Here is a 26,016-nt window from a genome sequence, read left to right on the forward strand (position 1 = left end):
AGTCTCCACTGGAGGGAGAACAGCTCCCTCCTTGTGCTATCTTTTCTCTGCACCCTGGAAGATAGGGGGCAGCTGGGTCCTGCAAATGTGGATAACTGGAGTGCCAGGGTGACTGGGCTCAGGACATGTATCAGGACCCCTTTCCCTTGTCCAGAACCCCCAGACCCCTCACCTGTCAGAGGGAAAGCCTAGCTCACCCTAAGGGGAGTAGGCTCCCTCCCCTGTGAGTCTCCAGCTCTTACTTGGTAGGAGGCAAGAGCTCCCTGGTAAACAGAATAGGGGTCTCCTTGGCACTGGAGCTGCTTACCTGTTCTCCACCGAGACTGCCGTCCTGTGTCACCCCAGAGAGAGTCCTAGTTATGGGGATGGTAAGGATCTTGACGCCAGGGTGCATGGGCCTGAAGATCAGGGGCCTGTGACCGGCAGGGGCAGAGATGAGCTGTCACTGCTGTTTACACTACTGAGTGCAGGCACAGGAGGCTGTGACTGTGCAAGGCAGGTGAGAGACCCCTGGTCTTTGTCTTTGTAGGGGAAGCAGTTTTTCTCCTGAGTCTTGGAAAAAGGTGGGTGGAATGTCCTGGAGTACCCCCACAGCTGTGATCCCCATACCTGTTGGAAGATCTATCTCTGTTCTTCCAATTGCAGCCTGTGTGTCCTAGCCTCAAGATGGAAATCTAAGGCCACCCAAAGCTCCTATCCTGGGTGGGCAGTGAGAAGGCCTGTGGGCTTCTTTCTTTTCTATTTTTTAAGATTTATTTTTTATTTATTTCTATATATATGAACTGGAATATTGGTGAGGTGTTGTGGGGGCGGTTTGAGAGGATTCACCAGAGACAGGGTGGGGAGCAGAACAGGTGGATCAACTGGAATACACTGCTGAGGGGAGCAGTGGGTGAGACTGGAGAGGTCTGCTGTGCCATGTGAGTCAGCTCCCTCGTCGGGGATTGAACTCAGCAATGGCTAGTGATAGCTTGATAGTGCTGAGTCTTTAACCTCTGCAACACCAGAGAGGCCCCCCTGTAGGCTTCTCTAAAGCTTGAGTGAGTCTGCTTCCTCATTGGGTTTCTGTGGTTCATGGACCCTGGCTCACCTGCTCACTGGAGAGCAGCTCAGCGAGGAAGGGGGTCTGTGTGGGAGTAGGAATTAGCGAGGAGAGGGAAGGGAAGGGAGATGAAAGAAGACTCAAGACCTTTCATGTTTCCAGTGCATCCAGGCCTGTTTCTGGGCCAAGGGCCTCCAGGGCCATATGTCCAGGGTGTGGGGGCAGGGAAACAGGTACTTGGGTTCTGAGATCATGGCACAATTCCCCTGCCCCCCAAGTTTTACTTCTCAAGCTCCAAGTTCTATTCTCAGAGCTGCCTGAGATGGCCCAAGCCCATCTAGTGCATCAGGAACTAGAACTGCCTTCAGATTTCAAACTCCTGACTGGGCCATTAGGGAGGAGGAAAAGGAAGGTCACTTCCAAGCCCCCAGATGGACTGGGGGTCCAGGAGGTTTCTGTGTGATTTTCAGGATGAGTGAAGACAGGACTGCCTTTTCCCTGGGGAAGGCCTGAGTAGTATCTCAGTTATGGTGGGTTATGGGTACAAGGGGTAGTTGCTGGTGGCTATGATGGTGGCATGGGCCTGCCACGAGGGTGGGGTGGGGGTCTGAGAGGCTTCTCCAGGGCTTCAGCAGGCAGCTTCCCACCCTCAAGCTGTGAAAAGTAGGCAGCAGCTCCTTTGCTCCTCTCCCTCCATCACAGCCCAGTGGGGCTGGGGGCAAGCAGGAGCCGCTGAAGGCTGGAGGGAGGCCAGGATGGGAGCTGGGGCTGAGGAAGCAGCAGATGACTCACACCTCCTGACTGCCCGATTGGTGTCACTGTTGTCTGGCACCTAGAGGGACTGCATGGGGTAGACAGGCCTGCTTTGATGTGGGACCATGAATCTTGTATGAGATCCCCCTGTGCCACAGCCCCAGCCTTTCAGAGTATTTCCCCAGAGACCCAAGGCTCTCTGGGGACCACGCTCGAGGCTGCAGATATAGCCCCATTCCCAACCCTGGCAGTAGCCCCCACAGTCACTCCCTCCGTGCAGCCCAGGAAGCCCCAGATCTCATGACTCCTTTCTCCCACTATCCCCCCAGAGCCAGGATGGAGTGAGGCAGGAGACCTCCCTGCCACTACCCCCAGTGCCAGGATGGAGTGAGGCAGGAGATATGGGTGTTGCTGAAGCTCCGGCTAAATCTCTTGCACTTAACTGCCTCTGCCTGGGGAGAAGAAGCCTCGGGAATCAGTATCAGCACTGAGTGTCTAGCCACCAGAGCCTGATGAAAAATATCTTTTACTCCATACTGGGCGGAGAACTCCCCTTGGTGAAGTCCCCAGGAACTGAGTCACCCAGAGCCTCTGCTCTACAAGTGGGAGTCCAAACAGCCCAGAAGTAGGGGCAATTCCAGCTTGGAGAAGCGGGAATGACTTGCTAAAGCACCCCCAATTATTCCCATCCTGAACATCCCTCCTCCATGCTTCTGGGGTTTGCTCTAGGCAGGGTTTTCAATCCAATGAGCATGGCTGTCACACTTACGTCTGCTTATGGGGGTCCCCAGGATGGGCTTTTTCTTCAGGTATGAGGATGGTGACTTGGAGCATGACCTTTAGACTTAGACCCTGATGGGAGTTGTTGGCCCAAAGTTAGGCAGCAGGCCAGAGCCTGCCTGACTCAGCGCGGTAAAGAGGTGTGGCATCTGTATCCCAGCTACCTCACACTGACATCCTCAAAGACAGTTTGTCCCAAGCCTCCACCCCCATCAGTATTCCTTCAGAGCCCTGAGCATCCTCTGGCCCTGGTCCCAGGACAGTGATACCAACCCTAGCAGCCACTGTCCACCTGCCTTGAAAAGGGAGGCAACAAGGGCAGGCTCCTCCTCCTTTTGGTAGGAGGAGTCTAGGACCCACTTCTGCTCCTCCACAGCTATCCCCCACAGCTTCCGCTCCACCTGTCTGGCAGTTCTGACCTGGAAAGTGAAGGTGCGCTAGTGGCCCCGACAGTCAGCCCTTTGCTGGGCAGGTGCCAGGAGGACCCTCATACTGGGCCCTCACCTGTCTCAGTATTTTTCACAGGAGCTCAGGGGACAGGCCCATGGTAGTACCTGTTCCCATTTTGAGCTCAGATGGCAGGAGCTGAGAAGGTCGCTGAACCCCTGGGCTCAGCACGGGCAGAGGAACACCAGGGCTTCCAATGCCAGGACATCTCTGCTCCCTTCCACGGTGGTTTATTCCCCTGTACACTTGTGGCCAGGCCTGTACTGGCACTTGGGATCTGGAGATGTATCAGGGGAGGCCAGGGTCTCAAAGCAGCTAGTGGCCAAGATCACGGAATTCAATCAGTTTTGGAGTAAGTACTCTTTCCCCCAAACTAAGAGTCCCACCAGGAAAGTTGAGGCCTGGGTTTTAGGGCTTAGAAGTCCCAAAGGAGTCAGTTCCACCCTTGGGTGCCATGGTAGTGACAGTTTCAGCCAGACACCTGTCCGCTGATGTCGCCCCCCAAGCTAGGGAGCTCCCTCTTCAAATGGGACAGGAACCTTTGAGGCAGCCCCAGCCCCCCTGCCTACAGGGGCTCCTGCTCTGGTCTCTCACCCAGCTGTCGTGCTTCCACTCACCTCTGCCCACCTTGGTTCCTGAGGGACCCTGTGTGTAGGGGGGGGCAGCTCTCATACCTCTCTGCAGGTGTCCCTCCTCACAGTCATGAAGTCACGTAGGCTTCCACCCTCACCTATGCCAGCTACTGGTTGGGGCCTGCGCCCAGAGAGGGTGAGGGGCTCACCCAGCATTAACCTGTATACAGAAGTCAGGGTGGCTGTGCCGATGCCTTCCCTCCAGGCTGGCACGGCTGGCCATCTTTCACGCAGAGTTACGTAAGCTTGAGTCAATTGGAGCTCAGAGCAGTTCATTGTGGGCTATTTTTAAGCTGTAACACATCACAGCAGAGGGGTCACTGCACCAAGGCTTGCAGGGAAGGTTGTTTAAACATCTGTTATTTAAATTTCCCTGTGCCTTAGAGCTCCAAAACCACCTCCTCTGGCACTCTTGGGTTCTGCCTTCCACATCCCAGATGAGGAGTGGATTACCCCCTCACCTCCCCACCCCCTAGTTTTGTTTGCTTAGGTCTGGGTTCTGTGCATCCTGGCTGTCTTCCTTTTGGGTTCAGGCAGGGAAGCCAGGGAGTGGGAGGTGGATGCTTCTTCAAAGTGTGGTGCTACTTCCATGGAGTGGGGCACCCCAAACAGGAGAAATATTAGGGAAACAGGAAGTCAGGGCTCACAGGTCACTTGGCTAGCTCTAGGTGGGAAGTTTGTAGAGGAAGAGGAAGACACAAAACACTGGCTGTGAAGCTGGGAGACCAAGCTTCCTTTCCCCTTGGGGGCCTAGTTTCTCATCAGTACCCAAAGGGACTTGATCACAAGGTCCTTTGGGGTTTTGCAGAAGCCTGCCTTTGCCTAGGCTGTGCTCCTTCCTGGAATGCCTTCCCTCCACAGATCTAAATGCTACCCATTTGCAGCCTCTGGGGCAGAAGCGCTGGTGAGTGAGCCCCAGGCCGCAGCCAGGGTGAACCTCTGGGGAAACAGTCTTGCTTGTCATTCCCATTATCAAGTGGTTGGCTGCACCGAGAGCCCTTTCAGAAAGGCTCCTTCTGATTTTCAATTTTTGTAGAGGTCCAAAATCTATCCCAGGGCAATGGAAGGGGAAAGCATATAAATTAGACATGTGAGGGCCAGGACTTGCCAGAGCTGACTCCTAAGAACACAGTGGAGTTGAAAAACAGGTCTACATTGGATGAGAAAGTCTGGGGGACTTGGCTGGTCCCGGAGCTCTAGGTGGAATGGGCTTCTCTGCATCTCCCCTCCATGCCCTTCCTGCCACCTCCCCCCCCCCCCCCCCCCCCATCCTGAGGCCTCCTAGGTGGAATGGTTCCAGCCTCATTCACAGAGTAGATCAGCGCTGCTGCTCTCCCCATCTCCTGAACTATGGCCCTGTTCACTGGGTTGGGACCTTCCTCCTAGGCCTGCCTGGAGGGGGTCAGGTAAAGTGTCAGGGGAGGTCCTCACAGAGGTAAGATACTCCATATGGCCTAGTGCTCAGGCTGCACTCTTTCCAGTTCCTTCAGGGTCCTCCCATCCTGCTGAGCCCTCAGCCTGGGGAATGGGCTCAGCCTGGGGGAGGGGCTCTCCAGGTTGCCATGGCAACATGTTGGCCCTCCTCACTTTCCTGAATCAGAAATAGAATTGGATGCCCTTCTTCCTGGTGAAACTATTTAAAAACATGTGGGGGGAGGGGTAGAGGGACAATGTCCCTGCTCCATCCCTGGGGACCTAGCAGAAGGTCCCAGACTGAGAGCCTCTGTAGTTGCCCTTGATGCTCTTCTCCTTGATTGGATGAAATGCAATGGGCTTTGGCTAGTCAAGAGTTCTGAGTACAAAAGGCCCAGCCTGGTCCCACAAGTGCAGTTGGCCTGTACTTGGTATCACCAGGTTCCTGGGAGGGCATTAGTTTAATGGTGCCAAGAGGGAAAATGCCCCCAGGATTAGTCACCTGCTAAGCTATTAGGCGCAGAGGCAGACTCCTATGTGGTACAACTCTGGTTGGGGCTTATGGCTGCAGCACTTGGGAGGTATGTTGGTCCCCCTGAAGCAGGGCCCTTGCTTGTGTGGCCCTGAGCATAGCACCCCGTGTTGGTGGCTTATAGTCTCCTGAAGTGGGGTTCCAGAGCCTGGTAGCCTAGCTTTGGATTCTGGCTCTACTTAATCAGCCGAGACCTCTGTGGATTCTTTTTCTCCCTGTGCCTTACTTTCCTCATTGGTACAATAACAATGATAATGCCCCGTTCACTGATTTGCTGTGAAACCAGAGTACATGCATGCAGCACTGCCTGGCACAGAGGCAATCAATATCCGTCATGATTCTTATTGCTGCAGGGGCTGTTGGCTCCCCAGATGGGAAGAGCCTTCTCCTCTCCCTGGACCGCTTTCTTTGGACCTTCCGTCAAGTATCACACCCTTCACTGACTCTGTTCCCTTCTGCTAGGATATTCAGGGCAGTTGTTTACAAAGGACCCCAGCCCTGGAAACAGATTCTACTTTAGCTCTGCAGGAGGTGGGGGATGGTTCAGTGGTTGAACAGGCAGGAGACTCTCAGAGCCTCTCTCCATGCCTCCCTGCCCACCCAGATACAGCCCAGATCAGGACTGGACAGGCATTAGAGGCTGCTACTAGCATTTCTGCATCAGGGGAAAATACAAAACCAGTTTGCTCAGGGCCAGAGATTAATGAAGTTAATAGTGTTCAGCTATAGTCTTCACGTGTCCAAGCTCTTGCGCTTTTTCTCAGTCATACTGTGAGGATCAGCAGTGCCTACTCAGTGTCCAGAGATATCTGTCCCCATTCTAAACTGAGGACAGCATCTGGGGGAGTGGGAAGGGGTCTCAGGAGCCCGATCCATGGCTGAGTCAGGCTTTGCCCAGCGCAGAGTCAGGAAGGTGCAGACACAGCATAGCGCAAACCCTGGTCCCTGGTCACGTCGCTTCACACCCCACGGCCAATTGTAAGCTCTATTTTTAACCTCTGTGAAAACATGCAGCTTCAGAGATAAGTCTACAGCTGTATTTTCCACAAACCTGTTTCTTGGGTGGAAAGACTGAGACCTGAAAGAACACAGACTTGGAGGACAGAGGGAAGAGGCCCAGAGCCCAGGGCTGGGGGACAGGAGGGCCTACCTCCACCCGAGAGCAGAAGCTCCAGATCCAGGCCTGACAATGGGAGGTCCCTAAACTGCTGCCTGTCCCTGCGGTTACAGGGCATATCTGCGCCTAGGCTGGTGGTACAGGCAGTCCCGTTTCTCCCTGCCCTTTGTGTGCCCATCTAAGAAATGAAGGAGGGTGAAACTGCCCACCTGGTCAAACTGTTTAAACTGCTTTTCTGCCCATCTTGTGTTGTCTTTGATCCACAGTCCTTACCGCCATAGGACAGAGCCAGTTCTGTGCCTAATGTGTGTATAGCCACTACGTCCCTAAGGAGTCCCATTCTGTAACTGCCACTGGGCTAGCCTGTGTCCACTATGGCTGAGCCCTATAACAAGAGCTCAGCCCCTCTTGTAGCCCATACAATGTGAAAAGAACTAGAACGTTCTGACTTGAGGATTCTGAGTTGAGGCCCCACCGCCACCCATCGCCCCCTTTCCCACCTCTGCAGGGTACTGGTCCTGGGCTTAAAGGACATGTGGCTCTGAGGAGGGGCCCTATGAGGCACAGGCAGAGGAGAACCATCTGGAGCAGCAAAGACTGCCAAGGAGCTGATGTCCCTGGAGTGGGAGCCAGGGAACATGGGGGAGGGGAGTTTGGGTGTAAGCCTGGGCCCCTCACCTGCTTCTGTTTCCCAGGACTGAGTAGTGAAGCTACTCCCCAAGCTCGTGCCACATACTTCAACCACATGTCTGGGTCAGGTTTGATTCTCAAGTGGGAGATGAGATGCAAAGTCTGGATCTGAGGTAGACTGGGAACACCTCCCCTATCTACCTTTCTCACTTGACCTTACACTGCCCGCTGTCAGAGTGGTCATCTGGCTGGGAAGAGGCGAGGAGCCTAGCCTAGGGCTAGCAGACTTCACCTGGGCCACTGGGCCTCTTTGTTTCTTTCCCAAGCCTTTCTTGGCAGACCCCTTTCCTCAAGTAGGTTCCGGCTTCCGGTTTCCCACACTCTGTCACCCTCCCCCCACCCAGGTCACTGGGGGCTGTGATGTGTGGGGTTGCCATGGCAATGATGTGGGGGCAGGGCACCTAGAGCATGGAGCAGGACTATGGAAGCCACCAAGAAGGTGGGGGGCCCTGATCCATCGGGCCCCCAAGCCCACCCCTCGGCCAGCAGCCAGCAGTTGGGGGGTAGCCTCAGAGGGTCCCAGGGACCATGGATAAACCCAGGATCCTTATGCTTCAAGCAGGGGTTATCACTGCCCACTGAGACCATCTCTGATGGGGCCTGTGGCCCAACCCCTAGCCCTACTCAACAGCTGCTCCGGGACCCTGCTGAGGTTAATTCCCAGTGTGGTTGTGAGCAGGTCTCCCAGCACTCCCTGAGGCACTCCAATAGCCTGTTTCCAAGCCCCATCGTGGGAGCCCATACGCATCTCATCACGGAGAGCGAGAACATGGCCCTACCCATGTGCACGCGCAGTGACAGCAACAGTGACACAGCCCAGCTTGGATCCTGCCGCTCCCGCTTTCAGGTGCATCTTGGGAGGCAGAGCAAGGTTCCCGCTAAGGTCCTGGTGGGCTGGGGCAAAGGCCCCTGCAGCACTGAAGAGATAGTCCCCTTGGGCACCAGGAAGAGCCGGTGGCTACCCTATATCCTTTCAGAGGAGAATGACTCAACTGCAGCCCAAACTACTCTTCCAGCTCCAGCCCAAGATCAGGACCAGGGCAAGTGCTCATGTTTGGCTCAGGCTCCTCCAACTCCAACTCAGGCAAATACTCCAGCCCTGCCTGCACTCCCACTGCCAGCAGCAGTCGATACTTACAACTGTAGCCCTGACCACCTGGCTGAATCCATTACCATCACCAAAGCATCAAATTCCCAAGACCTACTACTCAGGAAGTATGATGACCAGTGGTCAATCCTCCTGGAGCCTTCTAAAGTGGTCATACCATGCCAGAACAAAGTGAATTTCTGTTCTCAGGAGGAGCCTCCTACTCCACAGTCCACTCTAGCAGAGGGCCCAGACCATGTCAAGGATTTCGACGCTGCCAGAAGTCAGGTGCTACCCATGCAGCCTGAGAACCCAGCGGAGAAGGCCCTGACCTGCACCTCCAGGCCAGCTAGCCCACCACCAGTCTCAGTACCTCCAGGCACCCCTGAGCCCCAGAGGAGTAGCCTGGAGATCTGTATCTCTCAGCCAGACCAGAAGCCCTTCAGTGTTTGCAACAACGCCTGCTCCAGTGTGCCTGCCCACCAAGTAACCTGCTGTAAGCAGTCCTCAGTCCAGGTTCCCAAGGAAGCCATGCAGGTCCCTCTGTCCAGTGCCCCTACCTGCCAGCGTCAGGATGCTGTGGAAGACCGTGTGCTGGTGTTTGATATGGCTACGGGCAATACCAGGATGGGGCTGTTATGCCATGACCCTATGGGCTCACGGGCAGTGCTGGTGGGCCTTATGCCCAGCCACGCACCCATCAATGTCCCAGAAAATATGTCTACCCCGCCAATGGTCATGCCCATCCTATCCCCTAACAATGATCACTCCAGCCTATGGTCCACCTCACCCATAATCTCCAGTCCTGTGCCTTCCAGCCTCTCATCTGGCAGCTACCGAGAAGTGTCCCTGGCTCCAAAGGAGGCCAGGCTCAACCTGGAGTCACAGGATTCTCTTGGTATTGAGACACCCATCAGGATTGGGATGCTCGCTGGGCCTGTCCCACTGGGAATGCCCCTCCAGTTTGGTGAGGGGATACGGTGCCAAGTCCATGATCCTGGCTGGCCTAAACCTGATGCTGAAAACACTGAACCTGGTCACACCATCCAGCTTCTGGATGCATCCAGAATGCAGGATGCTTCCATGATTGAGGCCAAGAAACTTCAGGGCATGAGCTCAAAGCAGACTCTAGAGCCTGCTGTACCACTTACAGCCCAGGAGGCACCCAAATCCCTGTTCCAGGAGGATGTTGGCAGCCACAGCTGGAAAAAGGTCATGACGGCTCACCCTAACAATCCTCATGCTAAAGGTGCTGAACCGCCCCACCACTGTTGCCTTCCATCACTGGCTGAACAGCACCCTCTTACAGGGAAGACTCCCATTGCCAGGCAGCCCCCTCCCAAAGATCAACCCCCCTCTTCTGAACAGCCCCCTCCCTCCAAGCAGTGCCTCCTTCCTGATTGTCCCCATCTCACAGGGACGCCTCTTGCCAGGAAGCTTTCTCTCACTGGGCAGATTCCCTTCTCCCAAGAATCCCCCATCACCAAAGAGCCCGCCCTCTTAAGGGAGCCGATCCAGGCCTCTACTCTGTGCCAGGAAGGTGAGTCTGTGGGCCGACCTACCAATGTGGGGATACTTCGGGTGCCCCTAGCTCCTGAGGACACTTGTGTCTGTGTCAGCAGAGGGACGGTAGGCCACAGAGATATTCAAAGCTCCAATACACATCAGCTCCCGTGGCAACCTACCAATTCCCCCAGGGCCCAGGAGGATCAGATGTCCCTGATCACCTTCACCACACCTGGCCCTGGCTGCAAGGTCTTGCCCATGGCTATGGTGGACACTGAGCCCCAGAGTGCCCGGTTCAAGCTAAAAGCTGAGGACATACCAAACTCATCAGTGGTCGCACAACTTGGCCTGCTCCGCGGAGCCTGCTATGAACTGGTACCTCCCACAGATGTTCTGCCAGTGCAGTCCCCAGTGCTCTGTCGCCATTCACTGGGTCCTTATCAGGACATGAAAGCTGTGGTGATAGACACAGGCACAGGCTTCACCAAATGTGGACTGGCTGGAGAGGACCATGTCCTCAGTGTAGTCCCTTCACGTGTCCAGTTGCTGCAGCACCCGGTCCAGGGCCAGCCCCGCTATGCTGTGCCTGAGAACCGCGACGGCTCCCACTCCATCTTGAATCGAGGAGTGGTGTCCGACTGGGACGCCCTGGAGGTGCTGTGGCAGCACCTGTTCTACTGCAGGCTCCGAGTGCAGCCGGAGGAGCTGGCTGTGCTGGTGGCCGACTCTCCCATCTCACCGCGCACCAACCGGGAGAAGGTGGCGGAAATACTTTTTGAGCGTTTCCATGTGCCCGCCATGCAGACAGTCCATCAAGCCCTATTGGCCCTCTACGCGTATGGGCGCACCACTGGGCTGGTACTGGGCAGTGGCTATGGCACTTCCTACGTGGCCCCCATCCTCACTGGGGATCTCGCCCCACTTGACACGTTTCGGCTGGATGTGGCTGGTAGTGACCTCACTGAATACTTGTCTCAGCTGTTGCTGGCAAGCGGCCACTCTCCGCCGAAGGCAGGGATGGTCAACCAGATTAAAGAAGCCTGCTGTTATGTAGCCATGGATATGGCGGCAGAGATGGCTCGCACCCAGACCATGGCCCGGGTAGAGTTTGTGCTTCCAGACAAGCAGGTCATCACCTTGGGCTCTGAGCGCTTCTGTTGCCCTGAGGCTCTCTTCCAACCCAGTCTGCTAGGACTCAACCAGCCTGGCCTCCCACAACTAGCCCTCCTAAGCATTAGCCGACTTGAGGCCAAGCAGCAGGAGCAGCTGCTGGCCAATGTAGTGCTGGAGGGGGGCAGCACTTTGGTGAGCGGCTTTCCTGAGCGCCTGAGACTGGAGTTGGGGCCCCGTGCCACTGTGCTGGGCTCTCCTCACCGCGCAGTTGCTGCTTGGCTCGGAGGCTCCATCATGGCATCCCGGGACTCATTCCAGAACCTGTGGCTGAGCCGCCGTGAGTACGAGGAGGAGGGCCCATGGGCCATCTACAAGTATCAACTATGAGCACATAAAAGCTCTGGTTCTGCTTACTTTGAGCATTGTGGCATGTTTTAGACACAGGGTGGTGCAGGGGTTGGGGGCGTGTGGGGGGGCTCCTGCTACTCCCAGGCACACTTGGCCTCTGCACGGTGGAACTTGATGGACCATGGCAATCCCATCTTTTCCAGAGTGCCCCAGAACCCCTTGGCTAGCATTGGCTCTGGTCTAGCCTGACCTTTACTGCACCCCAAGGGCAACCACAGAGAGTGGCTGCTGTGGGTTTTGCCCCGTTGCCCTGGCGACAAGCGCAATTACCCTTGATTGCCAGCTGGTTGCCATGGCAATTTCAAACATAATGTAATAACCCACACAGCCTGGAGTGAGTCATGAAGGGGGGCAGCCCCTTCCCCTAGCTCCAGAGGAAAAGACTGCTTGCCCTCCCCCAGCGTGTGCCCTCTACAGGGGGTTAAGGCCAGTAACATGGACAATAGCGTAATAGGTCCAAAGATGGATGGGGCCCTGGAATATTTGTTGTCCCCAACAGAGGGTCCCTATCAGGCTGGGCTTCTTGGGGGAGCTGGCCTAGTAATGTGGGTTCTTTCTAAAGTCTGAACCTTGGCTGGAATTCTATGGTGGGTTGGCAGGGGTGTCTGCCAGGTAGTGAGAATATGAGGGTATAACAGTGTTTGGCCTTTCGTGCCCTGGAGCAGGAGTCAGGGTGAATAGGAGAGTTAAGTCCTGGATCCTGGGAGGGAGGTAAAACCTGAGCTGGGGTATGAGGCTCCAGCCTGCTTTGCAGGCTCTGTGGATACACAGGTTCACACCTTATCCTCTTCTCTGTTTAGCTCCCGTGGTTCAGGACTATTAATTTTGGGTTACATTCTCTCAGCCTCCCAACCCTATCCACAGGGTGGCCAGTATACAGGCCTTCTTGGGAGAGCCTCACAGCAGCTACTTGGCAATGCCAATGCCAACTATCTCTGCAGAGTTTGCCAAACTCTTTACTGGGCAAAAGGACCTCCTGCCATCCCTCTGGCCATGGGGGTGGGAGTGGGCGGCTAGAAGATATGGTCCCTGACCTTGTCCAGCTCTAAATAGTTGGGGTAGGGATAAAGTTCTATGTCAGCCCAGCTCATGACCTGGAATAGTTGAGAGATGATATTCAGTTGGTGTTGTTATTTTCTGCTCAGAGGGAAGCTGGAGGTTGAAACTGAAACACTGAAGTGGGTTCTACTCTGCTTGTGCCTTCCTGGAATAAGCCTTGTTCCAGTCCCAACTCTGGGTACCCATCACCTACCTGAGAGTGAGAGTCTGCCACAGTGGAGATTAGAAATATGCAATGACAGAGGGTCGTCACAGCCCCTACCTTCCCTGGACATGGTCCAGCTTCTTCCCATTTCCTACTTTCACACCTTGACTCAGGCTTCATAATCCTGACGCTTGAGTCAGGCAGGAAGGGACCCAGTGCTACTGGGGACCCGATTCCAGGAACCAGCCACAGTGTCCATATGTACACACGAGCCAGCTCGCCAGGGTATGCATCTAGCGCAGACACACATGCCTCTGGGCACCACTGCACGAACTGCTGCTGTCATCTCCTTCAGCATAAGAGCACGTGCGTGTGCCTGCACTCACACACTCACACACACACGCACACACATGCACTCAGATCCTGCCACGTGCTTTCACCCACAGGCACATGGAATGTGCACAGGACCAAGAAGAGACATAGCACTGCCAGCAGCATGCAGCGCTCTGGTGAGCCACTGCTTCCTTCCCCTGCCTCTGAATCCCCCGCTTCAGCTTCCCCGGGCCCTCATGCCTGGATAGCCATAACCTTCAGGAAAAACAGAAAATGTGCGCGTGGCCAGTTGGTGTAACTAGGCTCAGGTACACCAATCTCAGAGAATCATTGTGTCAAGGACAGTGGGTGGGCAGCAGGAAGGAATGAGCACCAGGTCATCATTCATTCTGCAGACATGAACTGAGCACACTGAGATGGGACTCAGGCTTTGCCCTGCAGATGCCCAGCCTTCTAGGAGATTCCTATCCTGTGATAGGCTCGGTATCATGACTGAAACTACCCAGAGACCAGGGAGCCCACAGGTGGCACCAGTCTGGCTTGGAGGAGCCAGGGAAGGATGGAAAGGATTGCTTGACACCCACAATGAAGGAAGAGATCAGAGTCATTTCCCAAGTTAGCCTTCCAGCCCTAGCTCCAACTTCCTCACTTGGGCATTCCCTTCTATCAGCAGCCATGCGGAACCAGCCATACAGAGGAGACTGACCCAACGTGGCCAAGAGATTGGTGATAATCCCACCCAAAATGGCGTCAGAGGCTTACAGAGAGGGTCAGGGTAGAATCCAGCTTCAGACATTAAGAAGCTGATGTCTGGCCTTCAGCCACCAACCCCAGGATTTGTGAGGGTGGTGGGGTAAGCACTGAGTCCATGTGCCTCCCTGACCAGGGCCAGAGAAATAACCCAGGACTTCCTTCAAAGCTTCTTCCTGGCAGTTTTTATTCTTCTCTAGTCAGAGGCCAGATTTGATAGGGCAACTTGGTGCTAGAGTTCTCCTGTCTCCCCATATCCCAGTCCAGGCCACTGATGGTGTTCATCAGTGTTTGAAGTTGATTAAACTGGGAAGAATGCTGATGGCACACCAAGTCGTAGGTGACTCTTTAAAACTTTGAAAATTCAGTTCCACATAGAGGCTGAAGACTCCTGTAGCTGAGACCTAGGGGTTGGAAATATTTTGGCCTTGCAGAATAGGAGGGTCTGCCATCACAGTCTGGTGGCCCCACTAACCACTGCACACACACACACACACACACACAATGCTGACTAGGAGATGCAAGTCTGTATTGCAGCTTATCCCAGGGATTGCTCATTTGCTTCTTCTAAGTGGGTGCATCCTTTTGGGTCAGATTTTGGTTGCTGGGCAGAGCCCAGGTCCCCTGCAGACTACTATGCGCCAAGGCATTCCTGTGCAGTTCCAGGTCTAAGGTTTTCCCGCCACACCTTCTACTCTCCACCCCCTAAAATGAATATAGGAAAGCCCCCCCCCCCCCAATCTGTTCGCCCTATCAGTCCCAGGGCATGAGAGTGTTTTGAGGGCCAAGCCAGTGCTCATCGACTCCATGGCCATCCATCCTTTTCTGCCAGCCTCCAAGTAGGATTCGGGCTTCAGGCTCCTCGGGGGTTGGGGCGGAGCGGGGAGAGCGAGGCCCCGCCCCCAGCCCGCCCCCGGCTCGGGGTGCGAATCCGGTGCCTGCAAGCGGCGGGAGATGCTGGAGGTTCGCGAGCCGAAGCGGCTGCAGCTGGCGCCGCGTCTGCCCCTCGTGCCCGGAGCTGATTTTGCCCTCCACCCCCGGAGCCCTCGGCCACTGAACCCGCGATCGTTCCTCCCTGTGACAGACCAGCGCTGCAGGTGCGGGGCGGGCGGGTCTGGTGGGTGCTCCGGAATGTACGTTGCGGGGTGGGAGTGTGTGTGTGGGGGTCTTGAATCTATATAGCTCGAGGGTTCCGGACGCCGAGTGCGCGGGGGCGCCTCTAGGGTTTGGGGTCTCCGCGAGGGCAGAGCACGCAGGGTCTGCAGATCTGGGGGTAGGCGTGCGGGCTTGGGCTAAAGTTCCCAATATCCACAGACAGCTCGGGGGTCCCAAGGGAAGCCTGCGGGCCTCAAGTCCAGGAGAATCTCCCTTCCTTGCTTCCCCCTCGACCCTCTTCTCCTTGGGTTACTAATTGTGAAAATATTAATCCTCGAATGAACATTCGCGGTGCCTCTTGGGGGCAGGGGCGGAGGGCTGAGCCGTCCCTTCTGACTCCCAGAGCCGCCTCCAGCCCCTCCCAACTGCCCCCGGCCCCCTCCCTCCTCTTAAGCAGTCACTAATTTCCATGACAACGGAGAGTTCTTTATGGGCGACAACCTGAAGGGGGCTGGGCGGGGCTGCCGCGAGGTGGGGGAGGAGGCTTCTAGACCCTGGGGACCCTAAGACCCCTGGCCGAGATCGAGCTTCTAGGCTTAACAGGGGCTAGCTGGGGGCCAGGGCACGGACCCAGTGCTGTGCGGTGGGGGTGGGGGACGCACATGTTTCTGTTGGGAGGTGCGGGGCTTGGTGCTCACACGTGTGCGTTCCGCATGTGTGTTGCTGTGCCAGCGGGGGCGAGTCAGCAGCACTGGGGAAGGGGGTCAGGGTGGCACCACGGTAGGGAGCAGGGTCCCTGGCAGGGGGGAGCTTGAGGGGTAGATAACGAAAGAGTGAGTTTCTGCTTTCCCAGTCTGTGGTATCTGGCAGCGACCCTGGGTTCTCCCAGCCCCCCACAGCTTCTCCAAACTGCTTTTGTCCGCACCTCCTAGGCTAAGCTTTCTTCCCCAGATTCCCTCCTGGAGAACAGGGGTCCATTCTCCCTTACCAAGAGCTCAGTCTGCCACAATCCAGTCCCTGCCCTGTCACCCTTCTAGCAAAGCCAGGCTTTGGCCCCCCCCCCCAGGTCCACCTGCCAAGATCTGCTGCCACCCTCCCCCTCCTCCTTCAGCTTTGGCCACCTGCTGGGCCCCAGTTTTCTCCACTGGAGAATTAATATTTCTACTCCACTCAGTGTCAGACTGGGTCCTGGGGTGAGGCAGAGGTCTCTCTTCCTTTTGCAGCATTTGGCGTGACCCCCCAGTGCCATGGGCTGGCCTCCCATATCAGCTGCTGGCCCTCCTCCCTAGTGCTTGTCGTGGCCACTAACTAGCAGGAGGGCACTGGGACAGAGAGCCCATGATCTCTGTCCAGGGAAACTGAGGCAGGTTGGTGGGGGGGTTGCTATCTTGTTTTGGTGTTGCTAGAGGTGCTGTTTCTTGTCCTCCTGACAAGATCCACTGGGAAGGAGCACAGCAATGGCAGAGAATTCGACAGGGTTGCTACAGGGTCCCAGGGAACCTAAGGCCTGGAGAAGACAGCAGATGGGGGAGGCATGGTTGGGGAGTCTAGGCAGAGCTAGGCCAGCTGAGAGGAGGGACTGTAAAGGGAAGCAGCCAGGTTTCCAAGCTTACTTTCCATCCCCCATGCTCGTTCCTTCCACATATTGGAACTACCTTACCTCAACTCTGCTACTGGGAGAGGGACTGAGGAATTGTTCTGACTGAGGGGATTGCAACAGCTGGCCTCTTCCCCAGGGCAGTGGGTGTGCCTCCTAGACCAAGTTCAATGCATGCCTGGAGGATTTAGAGGGTTTAGTCTCTGAGGTCTAGGCCCAGGGCACTAATGGTCCTGGTGTTCAGCTTCACAGCCAAGGCAGCCTTAGGGCTCTGCTGGCCATCCCTTCTCACTTTCGCCTCCTGTCATGTTGCACCTGTATCCTTTTATCTCTGGCCTCTTTGCTCCCTTTCTATCACAGGTTCTGTCATTGTCTCTGCGTGTCCCTACTCCCCTCTCTTTTAAAGTTCTCCTATCTCCTCTTCCTTGATGGGGACAGGTTCACAGAACATGTGGGGGGCATTGAGCCAACATTCCAGGTCATTCTTGGATAATGGGTTTGAGCAACACCTGCCCCCCTCCTTGATTTAAAACTTCCATTACCATAGCAACCCGTTACTCTGAGGCCTTCCCTTATATTTCCTTTCCTCCACCTACAGGGAAGCAGGGCCCCCAGTGAATTCTACTTCATGGGTTCAAAGATAGGGGCCCTGGGTGCCTGAGAGGCGCCAGTTGGCTCTGCCTGTATGTTCTGGAGGCAAAACTGGACTGTGCCCTGTCCAGGGACTAGAGACTCCAGTCTCCCATGAACTATGACCACTGTTTAGCTGGAGTCTGTGGCCCAGTCAGGGCAATCTCCTGCTGAGTTCCCTGAAGCAGCGGGTGGATGACCAGAAGCTTGGGTCTGTCTCTGGACACCAGACCCTGAGAGTGAGATCTCTATATCCCACCCTTTTAATCTGTGGTCCTGCCAGCGAGGCCTTACCTATGGGGCTGTTATGTCAGGAAGCCTAGCCCCAGTCCCTGAGAGAGAACAGGGAAGGGGAGGGGGTGCCTGCAGGCTGGTGTTCACAGCTGCCACTAAATCGGGAGGTGTTGCCCACAGTTGTTGGCAGGCAGCTGGAGGCCTCCTGGGCCTGTCCTGGTCTCCCTAGGTTTACTGCAAGTTCTGGAGCCCCACATGGCTGAGGACCAGGGCAAAAGGAAGCTCATATTTTGACAAGTTGGGATCTAGCTGACTCCAATAGAGAAGGAAATATGGGACCTCTGGGTCTTTGGAGCTGGCCTCTGTCCCACTTGGGCTTCCTAGGCTTCTGCTTACCTAAGGCTGCAGTAGGGGCCCAGAGGTCCCTTTATAATCAGGGCACCAATAGGCAGAGCCCCCCTTAGAGCCAGCTGGAGGGTAGTAACAGTGCCAGGCTCTGCACTTCCTCCAAGCTCCCTTTGGACAGACCCTGTGCACAGCTTTCTTTGCCGAGAATGTAGGGAGCTTTGTGTCTGCTGTGGGACTCCTATACCATCCCCTGACCCAGTGTGAACTGGGGGCAGCACTCAGGTCCTGTGTGGCTGGGAGAACTCTCTGCATTGGGTGTTGGGACTTGGCTGTCGGGGTCCTTAGGGTGAGAAATGCCCCTTTCTACCCGGCTTTCCATGGTTCTTGCAGCTGTACTTTGGCTGGTCCTTCCCCTACCCCCTTGCTGCAATCGGGTGCCTGGTGCACACACTAGGGCGGCCTCTAAGGTGGCAGCAGTGGGTAGCAGATGGTGAAGTGGGTGGGGGGAGGAGGAGGCCAAGGCACTACTTGGAAGCAACCCCCTCCTCTTTGCCCTGGGGCCAGACTGGGGGCAAGAGAGTGCAGTTAGAGTGGTGAGGAGAAGCAGTGATAGACTGAGGTCAGAGCGGCCTTGGCAGGGGAGGCAGATGTGTCCTTGCCCAGCCATGGGGCTTCAGGACATAGCTCCAGGCTGATGGGACTGTGCACAAAGACCATGGCAGAGACAGACACCCCCCCGACCCCCCCAGACCAGCCCTGAGTTCCTGTGGGCACAGGTGCATATGCATGGCTGAGAGTTGGGCCAGGACCAGGGACAGGCATTTACAAACCTCCCACACCATGCAGCAGAGCAGGGAGCCATGGGGTGGGATGGGGGAGGTGGCGATAGTAAGAGATATCTTAGGGAAGGGCCATTTTGAGTCTGGCCTTGGAGCGGCAGGATTATTTTAGACAGTGTGTCGCACAAACAACCTTAAAATGTCAGAAATCACAATGAAAGAAGAGATTCGGTCTTGGTCTCAGCACCTAGTTCACAGGGAAGCTGCTCCATAGGGAGGCCAAGATAGGCAATGCCCTTGCCAGTGCCCACACTTCCTGCCACTGAGTGGACACAGTGGAGCTGCGAGTCACCTGTTGTTGGACGTTTAGGTAGTGCTGATTTTTTTATGTTATAAATAACTCCGCCGTGACAAATAGGATGCTTGCTGATGGGAGGCTTTGGGGGAAGGGCATTCCCACTAGAGGGAACGGTGTAAGCAAAGCAACAGCGCTGGGACACAGATCCCTCCCAGCCCCCCCGGGGGACCTGCAGACTGAGGTACCATCCTCCCACCCAGTATGGGGCCCTTAGATCCCAGACTGTGAAGGGAACCCTGTACCTTAGCGCTCCTGAGGGCCCTGATGCAGGCCTCCTCCCCCCGGCTGTTAGGGCATGAAGATGGGCGGCCGGCAGTGGTGGGTGCTGTGTCTCTGCTCTCAGCTGTGAGAGTGGGATTCCAGACACATGCTCCTCCCCAGCAGACGCAGGAGCAGGGCTTGTGACCATGGTGGCAGAGACACGTAGTCAGCGAGGATCTTCAAAGCTTCTCTTGTTTGCTTCTGCAGTGCCGCGAGGAAAGATGGTTTAAGCCCTGGCGGATGAAATGAGTTTCCATTCCCTGAACTGAATACCCCAGATGAGGGAATGATGGCATTTGTTTCCTAACGCAAACGGGGAATTTGAGGGCGAAGTTCCAGGACTGTAAGGCCTGAGCAGTGGGTAGCCCCTGCTTGGGAGGAAGCAAGCAGTAGCCAGGAGTGACTGGGGCTTTATGCAGGTGGTGGCTTTTGACCCTGGCTGGCAGAATTCCTTTGGCCCAAGCTGCTTCTTCTGGATAGTTTTTCTCTCCCCCTCCACAACTCTGTGGTGGTCACTCCAGGTAGGGAAACATCCAGGAGCCATGGCCCCAGCACTGCAAGTGCTGATTGTCAGTAGAGGCAGAGCAGCTTGAGTGCAGCTTCAGTGGAGAGCCTGCTGTGTCCCTAGGGTCACACTGACCAGAAGTATGGAGACAGACTGTCTGAGTTGGGAAAGGTTAGACACTGTCACAAACGCCTTTCCCAAAGTTCGCCTCTGAGCAAGGACCTTGAGTGTCTTTCTCTTTGGATGCTGGAACCAGTACACCTTGCACCGCAGGTGGGGACTGGCTGGCAGGGTTGCAGGTCAGCTGGACGCCATGCCCCAGATACCAAAGTGCCGAGAGCCTACTGCCTAAGTTGCATGTGGTCCCCCTTGTGTCTGGAACACCTACACCTGGTCAGGGGCCTCTCCTCCCAACCTGAGTGCCAAGGTCTCCTGGGCGCCCTGGCGGTGAGGCACTCAGGGGGGCCTGCCTTGCCTTTCTGGACTGTTACTCTTGTATCCTTTTTGGCAAATCCCTCCCCTCTAAAGCCAGCCCTAATTCTGCTTCTACCTTAAAGTCTGTCCTTACTCTCCATCCAGGCAGGGATCCCCTTAAGGAGTCCCTCAGCACTATACCTGAACACAATATTTTACTAAATCGAGAAAAGTTTATCAAAGTAAAAATTCTACTAGACAATGAATGAACAAATATCATTCTGCCCCTCTTACACCCAATTCTTTGCCCCAAAGAGAACTCTTATACTCTGGTGTCCTTCCCAAAAGGAGATTGTAAGTGTACAGCAGTGTATACAATTTTAAAAATTTACCCAATAGCAGCACCCTTCCCCCCCACCACCATTCTGTTCCTTGTTTTTCCACTCAGCAATGTCTCAGAGGTCTTCCTACAGCAGCACATTTTATCTCCTTTACTCATCCTCGTAACTACTAAGTATTCTTCACAGATGGTCATACTTTTGATTAGCAGCTTTTTGGTGAAATACAACAAAAATCTAGGAATGCACCCAAAACTTGTATGTATATTTTTACAAATTATGATAAAACCAAATTATTGTAAAATCACCACTCTCCTTCTGAACTAGGTTCTGCAAAACCCCCTCCCTATACCCCATCACACACACACACACACACACACACATACACACACACACAAGTTCTAATCACAGCTCCCTTCTTAGAAAGACTCCTGGTGCTCGTCTCCTCACTTTTCTTTATAGTTTTGCCAGTATATTCATCTCCTCAAGCCAGTATCGGTGAGGCCTGCCTGTTCTGAACCTCCCAGCCGAGAATCACACTCCTTGCGTTCCTTTGTGTCTTTGACTCAGTGATGTTTGGGAGAATCACTATGTGGCTGGGCAGAGCTGTGGCTCCTTCATGTCTCTTGTGTCATACGCCACTGTGTGACTGTACCACATCTGATGGTCAATAGATATTTGGGCTGTTTGCAACTGTGAATGTTGCCACTGTGAGCATTCTGGCCTGAGTGCCCTGAGGCACAAATGGATATATTTCTGTGGGGCATATATTTAGCAGAACAGGTTATGTTCAACTTCAGTAGTTGACCAAACTTTTCTAAAGAGGAGACTTACCCTTCACCAGCAGTGCTCACATTCTCCACCTTTGCCAACACGTCACCTTCAGTTCTAGAGATGACGATGATGGGTGGGTAGGTATAGCCTCCTTCATATGTGAAATAGTAGCTGAAATGTAAAGAAATCAACTTGATAGATCTTTTTTTTTTAGTGTAATGCAAAATGATTTCCTGTTATGCCATTTTAGTATATTTTTCATGTTCTAGTTGATGATGAGTGGCTGAGGTGTGGCTGGAAAAGCAGGGTAGGACACTGAGCATCCTTATGCCTTTCCAGGTGTAGTCTCTGCCTCTGGCTTGACCTGAGCCAATGTAGGGTCTCTCAGAGGCGACCTCTGTCTTGTGGGGATACATGGGGAGGGTTGTAGCTGAGCAGACCTCATCTTGCCTGTAGCTCAGAGCCCGGCAATGCCGTTTGGGTGTGTGACTCTGGGCGACAAGAAGAACTATAACCAGCCATCGGAGGTGACGGACAGATATGATTTGGGACAGGTCATCAAGACGTGAGTGCTGGGTCTGGTGGGCAATGGTGGGTGGGCAAGTGCTGGGGAAATGGGAGTGGAGTGCAGTCCACACTGAGGCCAGGACTCAGTGGAATGCCTGCTGCCTGTAGTGAGGAGTTCTGTGAGATCTTCCGGGCCAAGGACAAAACAACAGGCAAGCTGCACACCTGCAAGAAGTTCCAGAAGCGGGATGGCCGCAAGGTGCGGAAGGCAGCCAAGAACGAGATAGGCATCCTCAAGATGTAAGTGTGAGGCCTGGGCTGGGTAGGAGGCGGGCGGGAAGTACTTTGAGGGCAGGTACCAACCTCTGGCAAGTTAGTCTGCAATTGCTCACAGTGGCAACCAGAGTCTATTTTAGAGGTTCTCCCAACCTCAGCTATTGCCCCTCTCTGTTCCCAGGGTAAAACATCCCAATATCTTGCAACTGGTGGATGTGTTTGTGACCCGCAAGGAGTATTTCATCTTCCTGGAGCTGTGAGTTTGGGTCTGGGGTCCCAGGATTCCTCAGTCCCCAAGGCCTTTATCTGCTTTGTCCTCTGCATCCAGGGAAAGCCCCTTTTCTGGACCCTTGGGGTCCCAGGTCCCTGTGTCTTGACCAGCCAGCTGCCTGGTATAAGCAGCCTGCCCAAGTGTTCCTGCCCCACCCCCGATCCTGCCCACGCCGGGCTCAGGGGCTGGTGTCCCTCAGGGCCACGGGGAGGGAGGTGTTTGACTGGATCCTGGACCAGGGCTACTACTCGGAGCGAGACACGAGCAACGTTGTGCGGCAGGTCCTGGAGGCCGTGGCCTACCTGCACTCACTCAAGATCGTGCACAGGAACCTCAAGGTAAGCCGGGAACTAAGTCAAAGAGTCATTTGGCAGCTGGCCTGGTTGGGAGTGGGTAGTGGTGCTTTGGTCCAGACACTGAGGTTCTTATGGACTCTTCCTCTGCCCCCTTTTTCCAACTACAACCCTTCCCACCCACACCTGCCACTCCAACCTGCCATTCATGACTGGAGCAGCTGGAGAACCTGGTTTACTACAACCGACTGAAGAACTCAAAGATCGTCATCAGTGATTTCCACCTGGCTAAGCTAGAGAATGGCCTCATCAAGGAACCCTGTGGAACCCCGGAGTACCTGGGCAAGCAGGGGATGGGAGGGCCAGGGTGGGAGATAGCCTTCAAGGTGTAGCTCTGTCTGAGTAGCGGGGAAGGGCTCTCCCATTCCAGGAAGCGGGTGTGAGTAGTACCAGGTCTGATATTGACTGAAGGTAGATGCTGTGTTTACAGCCCCAGAAGTTGTGGGCCGGCAGCGGTATGGACGTCCTGTGGACTGCTGGGCCATTGGAGTCATCATGTACATCCTGTGAGTGAGTGGGTGGGCAAATGGGCTTACAGTCAAGCCAGTGGGGGCCTGTGTCCAGGGCCTTCCTGGTAAACCCCGTCCTGTGCCCCCTTCAGGCTTTCAGGGAACCCACCTTTCTATGAGGAGGTGGAGGAGGACGACTATGAGAACCATGATAAGAATCTTTTTCGCAAAATCCTGGCTGGAGACTATGAATTTGACTCTCCGTACTGGGATGACATTTCCCAGGCAGGTGAGGAGGGGTTCAGTCTGTGGGTAGAATAAAGGGTAGGTGTTGGGGACCTGTTCCAGCCTCCTCTGCAGGCCTCCACCTCTCCCACCCAGCCCATTTGTCACCTCCAGACACTGAGATGGGTTGTCTGTGCCTAGCCTCTCCCTGATTTTGTCCCCAGCCAAAGACCTGGTCACAAGGCTGATGGAGGTAGAACAAGACCAGAGGATCACTGCAGAAGAGGCCATCTCCCATGAGTGGTGAGCAGAGCCCCCGAGAGCAGGGCAAGAGGAGAGGCTGGCGTTCCCTTGGCCTCTGTCCTCATTCTCAGCAGCCCCATCCTTGAAGCCTTGAGTGGGAGATCTGGTAGTCTCTTGATCGTACATGGAAAAGACTGGGCAGAATTTGCACAAAGCCCCTCTCACGTCTGGACGTGCTTGCACCCTTTCCAGGATTTCTGGCAACGCTGCTTCTGATAAGAACATCAAGGATGGTGTCTGTGCCCAGATTGAAAAGAACTTTGCCAGAGCTAAGTGGAAGGTAAGGATCCAAGTGGCTCCCTTTCCTGGACTGACCCCAAGTACTCCTGGCACTCACAGTCTTTGGCCTGTATCACACCCCTACAGCCACACACAGGCTTGTCTCCAGCCATCAAATGTGGCTCTGGCCACTGTCATTACCTAAGCCCGTTTGCTGAGCAGTTGGGTCCTTGGCCCTGGGGTGTCCAGGGGCAGCCAGGGGCATCATGGAATGGTTTGGGTTTGAACTTTGCCAGTGAATGGATCCAGCTTCACAAGCCTCACTTGGAGCCTCTCCCCACTGTCCTCCTTTCAGAAGGCTGTCCGAGTGACCACCCTCATGAAACGGCTCCGGGCACCAGAGCAGTCCAACACAGCTGCAGCCCAGTCTGCCCCAGCCACAGACACTGCCACCCCCGGGGCTGCAGGTGGGGCCACAGCTGCAAGTGGAGCTGCCCCAGGCCTTGGGGCCAGTGCCACCCCAGCCACGGCAGGTGATGCTGCTCTTGCCGCAAAGAGTGATAATGCAGCTCCTGCAGACCGTAGTGCCACCCCAGCCACAGATGGCAGTACCACCCCGGCCACTGATGGGAGTGTCACCCCAGCCACAGATGGGAGCATTACCCCAGCCACTGATGGGAGTGTCACTCCAGCTACCGACAGGAGTGCTACTCCAGCCACTGATGGGAGAGCCACACCAGCCACGGAAGAGAGCACTGTGCTCACCACCCAAAGCAGTGCCATACCAGCCACCAAGGCAGCTGCCGCCCCTGAGCCGGCTTTGACCCAGCCGGACAGCACAGCCCCAGAGGGGGCAACAGGCCAGGCTCCACCCTCTAGTAAAGGGGAAGAGGCTGCTGGCTCTGCCCAGGAGTCTCGGAGGGAGGAGACCAGCTGAGTGGGCAGGCTGGTGAGGGAGGGGGGAAGAGGGAAGAGGGATGGGCAGGAGGGTGGGGAAATGGATGAGGGGCTTCTCACTGTACATAGATTCACTGGCATGATGCCCTCGCTCCCCCCGCCCATGCTGCCCAGAGTGGGGCATGCCAGGGGGCCACGGGAGAGCAGTCTCATCTCCTGTGTATATGTATGTGAGTGGCGGGCAGGCCAGAGGCAGGGTTGGCCCAGCCCCTGCATGGATTCCTTGTGGCTTTTCTGTCTACTGCTAGCTTTACCAGTTTCTGTTCCTTGTGGGATGCTGCTCTAGGGATATTCAGGAGGTCCCTGCTTCCCTTCCTTTGCCTCACAATTCCCCCAGGCAGGCCCTGTAGGTCCCATCCTCTCCCAGGCCCTAAACTTGGGTGGCCTTGCCCTGAGAGCTGGTCCTCCAGCGAGGCTCTGTCAGTGGCTTTAGGCTCTGGCATGTAAAGGTACGTGCCTGTGTGAAGGTATGTTGGCTGCTTTAGTAGACACAGGCTGGTATACAGAACACAAAGATGTAGGACACTATGCTTTAAGACAAGACTGGTCACATGGCTGGGAGCACTCTTTGGTAGCCATGGGGGTCCTTAGAAGTGGAAGAAAATGAGTAAGAGGGCAGAAGCTGCTATCTTTGTCCCTGGGAAGTGCTTCCCAAGACCCTTGTATTATTTCTTGCCCTCCTGAGTCCTGCGGTGGGTTTGCCTTGTGTCCTCAGCTTCATGAGCTTATTGGAAGGAGGAGCAATTAGCATGTGGCTATGAGAACAGGGAGGATAGAGTGTCAGCCCAGCACTTAGTGTACCAGCCTAGCTGGGCCCTTACTCTGAGCCAGACAGGGAAAGTTGTCTGGCTTTTGCTTGTTCCAGATGCCCCCCATTGGGCTCAATCCACAGTCCTTGCTATCCAGGGGTCTGGCACATGGCTGTGTCCCATAGTCCAACTTGGAGGTTTGCCCTCACAGGGGCAGATTTTCTGCTCTCCCAGGTCAACAACAAAATTGAAAGGAACCGCCTCTATATGTATGGCCCACTTCCCCTTCTTCAGGGTTTAAAGAGATGCCCAGGTGCCTCTAAGCCATGCTGAGATGCTTTGCTGGGCTGAGGAAGTGAAATAAGTCTCCTTAGTTTCCTGATGGAGGCTCCTGGCAGGTGCCCTTTGTCAGACCACACCACAGCCTGGGCAGGTAGCCACACAAGTTCTGGCCCTTGCTCAGCACTCTGGTGGTAGTTCTGCCCTTTTCCCCTGCATGCCTGTGGGTCTGCTCTGATGTATGAAGGTCTGTGGGCTGTGTGCCTGCTGAACCTGGCAAATAAATGT

The 26,016-nt window shown here is 55.1% G+C and overlaps 2 protein-coding genes across 2 annotated transcripts; both read left to right on the plus strand.

Moving 5' to 3' along the window:
• Window positions 1-7,827: 7,827 nt before the first annotated feature.
• On the plus strand, window positions 7,828-11,499 carry LOC101618340. The gene has a single exon (XM_004676589.1). It carries the CDS (start codon window positions 7,828-7,830, stop codon window positions 11,497-11,499), a length of 3,672 nt encoding a protein of 1,223 aa, XP_004676646.1.
• Window positions 11,500-14,711: 3,212 nt separating this feature from the next.
• Window positions 14,712-25,203, plus strand: CAMKV (CaM kinase-like vesicle-associated). The gene is made up of 11 exons (XM_004676145.2): window positions 14,712-14,904; window positions 21,597-21,705; window positions 21,816-21,947; window positions 22,105-22,179; window positions 22,394-22,532; window positions 22,709-22,829; window positions 22,978-23,053; window positions 23,149-23,285; window positions 23,446-23,524; window positions 23,717-23,804; window positions 24,099-25,203. Exons 2-11 carry the CDS (start codon window positions 21,611-21,613, stop codon window positions 24,678-24,680), a joined length of 1,524 nt encoding a protein of 507 aa, XP_004676202.1. The 5' UTR covers window positions 14,712-14,904; window positions 21,597-21,610; the 3' UTR covers window positions 24,681-25,203.
• Window positions 25,204-26,016: the final 813 nt, after the last annotated feature.

Source organism: Condylura cristata, unplaced genomic scaffold, assembly GCF_000260355.1.
Source record: "Condylura cristata isolate star-nosed mole 26May11 unplaced genomic scaffold, ConCri1.0 scaffold00004, whole genome shotgun sequence".
Lineage (NCBI taxonomy): Eukaryota > Metazoa > Chordata > Mammalia > Eulipotyphla > Talpidae > Condylura > Condylura cristata.